Source organism: Lates calcarifer, linkage group LG21 (genome assembly GCF_001640805.2).
Source record: "Lates calcarifer isolate ASB-BC8 linkage group LG21, TLL_Latcal_v3, whole genome shotgun sequence".
Classification (NCBI taxonomy): Eukaryota; Metazoa; Chordata; class Actinopteri; family Centropomidae; genus Lates; species Lates calcarifer.
In genome coordinates, this window is record NC_066853.1 from 26,301,228 (window position 1) to 26,306,940 (window position 5,713).

General features: G+C 41.3%; 1 protein-coding gene across 1 annotated transcript; it reads right to left on the reverse strand.

The window, feature by feature from the left end:
* Positions 1-4,690: 4,690 nt before the first annotated feature.
* Positions 4,691-5,713, reverse strand: LOC108900344 (zona pellucida sperm-binding protein 3). Its single transcript, XM_018701334.2, has 2 exons — positions 5,142-5,713; positions 4,691-5,052 (listed from the first exon to the last, which is right to left on the reverse strand). Exons 1-2 carry the CDS (start codon positions 5,664-5,666, stop codon positions 4,930-4,932), a joined length of 648 nt encoding a protein of 215 aa, XP_018556850.1. The 5' UTR covers positions 5,667-5,713; the 3' UTR covers positions 4,691-4,929.

Consider the following 5,713-nt stretch of genomic DNA (forward strand, 5'->3'; position numbering starts at 1 on the left):
AATGCTAACTGGATTTACTGCAGTCTGACTGCAGAGCAGAGCAACATGGACACTGTGTAGCAAACACAAACATTTTCCATTAACCTTTCAAAAGAGGAGAATGACACCTGTAACAGTGGTGAGAGTGCACGACTGAAATGACACCAGCTTCAACCACAAAATGCTCAGAGGACTTAGAACTGAAAGATGCGGGATTAACATTTGACTAAAACTAATATTTTCTTAAAAAGTCTAAAACTAAATCCCAATTAAATGCCAAAGTTAACACAGCCTCAGTAAACCTGCAGTAACCACAGTGACTGAATGTTGAAGCTTCTGCCTTCACTTCAGCTGCAGTTCCTTAATGGTCACTAAGAAAGAAAACAAGAAAACTCTTGAAATAAAAAAACTTGCCCAATACAAAGCCATTTAATATGTTAACAGCTCATTTTGACCTCTGCTCCATCCTTCAGCTCCTCATGGATTAATTTGGATTTCTCATTCCTGGTAGGTGAGACAGAAGCCAGCAGTAAATGCAGACTGTTTCAGAATGTGACTTTATGATACTGCACACGTCTTCAGCTCTCAGAGGAGGTGGTCACATTAAGTAGACTGAAACTTTGTTTAATACAAATCAGTAAAATACAAAACTTGAAAACTGAAAAATTAAATGCTTGACATGGTCAAAATGTATCATCACTTCAGTTTATGTACTGGAGCTATTTCTGGTCAAACAACAATGACTCCATGTGCACAGTGCTTGGTAAAGGTCAGCTACTGCTACAATTCTTATTATATTTTTAAGTATAGGCAAAGTTCAGGTTCACATCAAATATCAGAGACAATGTGATCTCAGTAACTCTGACTGTGACATGATTGTTGGTTTGAGTATTTCTGAAGCTGCTGATCTCCTTGGTTTTTCACACACAACAGCCTGCAGAGTTTCTACTCAGAATGAACTGAAAACATCCAGTGAACAGCACCTCTTTGGACAGAAGCGCTTTGTTAATGAGAGAGGTCAGAGGAGAATGGTCAGACCGGCTGGAGCCAACAGAGAGGCTACAGATAACCAGGCTGCAGTGGACACAGCTGAAGACCGGAGTGTAGATGAATCAGGATTTCTGGAGGTCTTATAAGAAAACCAGCTCCAGAGCGCATGTGAACCTAAGACTGGGGTGAAGGTTCACCTCTCAGCAAGACAATGAACTGAAGCACACAGGCAAAACAACACTGGAGTGTCTTCAGGACAAGGACAAATCTGACTGTTCTCGAGCAGCTCAGCCAAGGCCCAGATATAGAACATCTGTGCAGAGACCTGGACAGCCCAGACACAGGAACTATCAGCAACATGTGCTGCTGTGAACAAGCCTCTGCAGCAGTGAGCAGAAGGAATGAAGACTCCTGAGGGAGATCAAAGAGACAACACACATATACACACTCAATGTGTGCTGTTATACACACTCAAAACATAAACTGAATCCACTGTTCATGTTTGAAATCACTGTATTCATTTTCACTGGAAAACTAAAGCACAGAGCAAAATGCTAATGAGTCATGTAACTGTGAGGTCACTGGAAGAAGTTGCAGCTCCAAAAACAGTCAAACAGCCACACAGCCTTCCAGTATCACAGCTGAGGCAAAACTGCTGCTCCATGCTTTACAGAAAAACTCACAACCAACACAAAGTCAAAATATGTTGTGACAATTTTTAGTTCAGGATGAATGAGATTTTCCAGAAATGATGAAACAGTTTGATAAGGTCTAACCACAACAATAAAACACCAGCAGGCGGAGAGCAGGGAACGATCCAGGAAGAAGTGAGAGGGATCACAGTCGCAGCCTGGCCCACGCAGAAGAAAAACCAGCATTGTTATCAGTGATTCTGTCTGGAACTTGGTATTTACTGTTCTCAGCAGGGAGAGAGATTTCCACACACATCTGATGCCAGGACTGACTGTCCACACCTACAGTAGATAATCATCATGTCTGGACAAGCATCAGAGTGAGACAGATGAGAGGCAGAAAGGAGGTCACTGTCTGAACTCAGAATTCTGGCTGGCTCTACACACTGTAAGAATGACACAAACTCCAGACTTCAGAGAGACATCTAAGTCTATGTATAAAGCTTAAATGTGAGCATGTCTTTTTGATGGCAGTTTTTGTAGAAAAAAATCATTTATTCATTCATACTAGTTAAAAATGCCAGAGTTCCTGTTTTATACTGTCACCAGCAGAGAAGACAAGCTGCACATTTTCTAATTCTACGCAAACAGGTAGGCTTGTACCTTTAGCCTAACAAATGGACTTGTTTCACCGTTTTCAGTGAGACCAACACTGTGTTCATGTTAGTCAATAAGTTATTATGTTTTGTCCTGATGCTACTCCAGCATTTCTTTGGCTGTATGCCCTGTATGCCTTTGGCTGTATAACTCACAAACAGAGGCAAAGGACACTCATATTTATTATATTATTAGATGATCCTCCACAGGAATACCAGAGTAATGATAACTACATGACAACACATTTGTTAATACTGTCACGGTGGCTCCATAACATCTTGTCTCCATCATGTATTGGGTTAAAAACCAGTGGATTTTGTCTGCTGGCTCTAGCATTAGCCATAATGTGCAAAGATTAGCTAACGTTAGTTCACTAACTTCCACTGTTGGGCAGGCAAGCTGGGGAAAATTATTCAAACATCAAAAATCAGCTTATATAGGAATGCTAGTGAACAAGCAAGGAAAAGTTTTACTTAAAAAGTGCCTCCAAGCAGACTGGCAGTGGCCCCTCCTACAGCAACATTCACATTCATTGTTTGTTCACATGAAAACATTCCCAGAGCAGGTAAAACACCCCACTTACCCAGTCTGAATGAGACTTAAAGGACCAGTGTGTAACATTTACAGGGATCTACTGGCAGAAATTGACTATATTATATACAAGTATGTTTTTATTAGTGTGTAATCACCTAAAATTTATGATCATTGTGTTCTCATTTACTTATGTCTACATAGAAAGCTCAATGCTAGATATCCTACACACTGGTTCTTTATGACTGACCCATCTCCACCAAGGACCACGTTCATCAAGTTTGCATCATACAAGCTGTGATTGGCAACATGAGCTCATTTCCCCTTTTTGTGCATTTTGACATATTTGACCAACCCAGGCAGACACCATTGCATGTGACCCATGCTTAAACATGCAAGCGTCCTGTAGGATCCTGAAATGTATCTACAATTTGCAGGTCACTGTGCCCCTGTTTAACATCTTCACAACTCAGAAGTGACCTTGTGTTAAACTTTTTGGAACGTATTCGTGCAAAATCTCCCAAGAACCTCCAACCTGATTTCTGACCTTGGACTGTGAACATTTGCACCTGTGCCGACTCACTTTCATAATAAGCAACACCAAGTGGCTTCACAGAGGATCACAATCAGTTTAGAGAAGTGCGTCTGAGGATAGCAGTTTTTGCAACCCAATTTCTTACACCATCACTTGTTGATTTCCAAAGAGAAACCACCACACTTCACTTATGGTTCTGTGAAAAACATTTCAATACCTGCCATTTTACACATCAGAGCACCACTTCAAATCATGTTCCTTTAAAAAAAAAAAAAAAAAAAATGCCGATGATTCCTCACTTAGTCTGGACAGTTCTTGGACAGCTTCTAACTGGAATGGTTAGTGAGCCTCACACCAACTACACAAGGACACTTTCTGTAGTTTTGTGAAGAGGTATGTAGGGTTAGATGACCTGACGTGGTTGTGCCTTGGTCTCATCAAAGCAGAGGATGTGCTCCAAACAGTGCGATTGTATCAGCTACAGCTAGCACAGGTGTCTATATGGGCTGACCTTGGACTACACCTACAAAGACTTTAGAACTCCTTAAAAACACTAAAGATGAATTTGTACTTGTGTGTTAAAAGGTAAACAGAGAAACAGAGCTAGCCGTTGCTAGCTGGCTAAGCTGTAACTAACATGCATGTCCAACCACCTCTCAGTATGACACAGTGTTGCATATCAGAACCACAAACCACATCTTTAAATGATCACACAATTGGACCAAAACCATCAACAGAATGAGAAATGACTATGACTGAGTATTTTCATTTCAACAATGAATCAAATGATGGTTGTTTTCCAGCAGAAGCAGGAAACAGTTTTCAGTTTAATAATAAAAACCTCTGGCATATTCTACCTGCTCAGCAGCATACAGCAGACACAGTCAACAAATAGCTGGCGAGAAAGAGACAGATTCTCTTTAGTTGGCAGTGACTACTACAGAGCTAGAATACTGGACATACATTTAATAGAGGCCTGTACTACAAAGCAAGTTCAACATACCCAGAATATCTTTTCATTATCTGGTTCCACCAAACGTAACAACCACAGTCTGGCTAAGCGGTCGTACAGCGCTTGTTGTCAACTTGTTAATTCATCACAGGATTCATGTGAAAGAGGCGGAGTTGTTAGTTAAAAGCAGCATTGTCAGAACCATGACCAAGGTATCTAATATTATATGAGAAGGCTGATAGCTGCATGTCATTTGGGTTCTAGCGATGTCCAAAAAATGACATTTAACAAGGTGAAATATGAACAATATGATAACAACTCAAATAGAAATGGTAGAAATAATTTCTAATTATTAAGGTCAAGCTGAGGATTTATTGTAAATAAATGGAAAAATGATTGTGTCTTACTAAGTGAGTGTTTTTTCTCTTTAGTGTGATTATTCTGACTTATTGTGAATATGTGATGCAGATAAAGTAAAGTAATGTCAGACTGTTTCTGCTGCTAAAGCAGAGAGTTTAGAGAGTCCAGGTTAAAATTGAGTTAAAAACCAGTGCTGTGAGATGTTAAACATTTTATTGCTTTTAAACATGGAGCTAATTACTTTAGTGTCAGTAAACTAAAGTGGGTCTTTGCAGGCTGATCCAGATTTAAATTCACCTCGGGTAGTGGCACTCCACTCCAATAACAGTGCTCTGGCTCCTGATAATGTCACTTCTGCCAGATACTTGGGGTTTGTAGACCAGTGTAAAGGCATAAATGAAGGCATCCTCTGTCATCTGTGGGAAAAGAACAATTTGAAACAACTTGAAAACAGATTGTCTAAAAGGTGCAATATGAATGCATTCTATGAATAAAAACCTCATACCACAAGTGTGCTGCTACAGACATGCAGCTCAGATTCAAAGATAAGCACATGAGACAAATCATCAATGTCAGTGGCTGAACAACCACCGAGTGTAAGCTCCTCTGGTTTTATCAGCTTGCCGCGGCCCAGCAGGTCCTGACTCACTTCCACCTGGAGTTTACTCTCCCCACACCTAACAGCAACACGGTTGGTCATCACTGGCTGCTGCAGTTCAAACTTGACAGGAGGCTTTGTCACTGGATCCACTGGATCTGCTGGATATCTCCAGGAGAGCGGTTTGCCTGCTGGCTGGGTGTGCTTTAGCTGGAGTCTGCCAGCTTGTTGAACAGACGTCCTGGAGTGGCCTCTCTCAGGTTCTGCTGCTGGCCCTGCTTCAGTCTCTGCAGGCTTCTGCTCCTCGACCCCCCAGTAAGTTGGCACTCTCATAGTGAGGAATCGAGCATCACTAAGCCTCACACACACGAGCACAAAGCCAAACGCAATAAGCTGCCTGAACCCCATTGTTACCAACAGACCCTTTTCCATGCAGCTTTCTTAAGCATGACCACAGAGGAAAAGGAGGTGACTCCTCC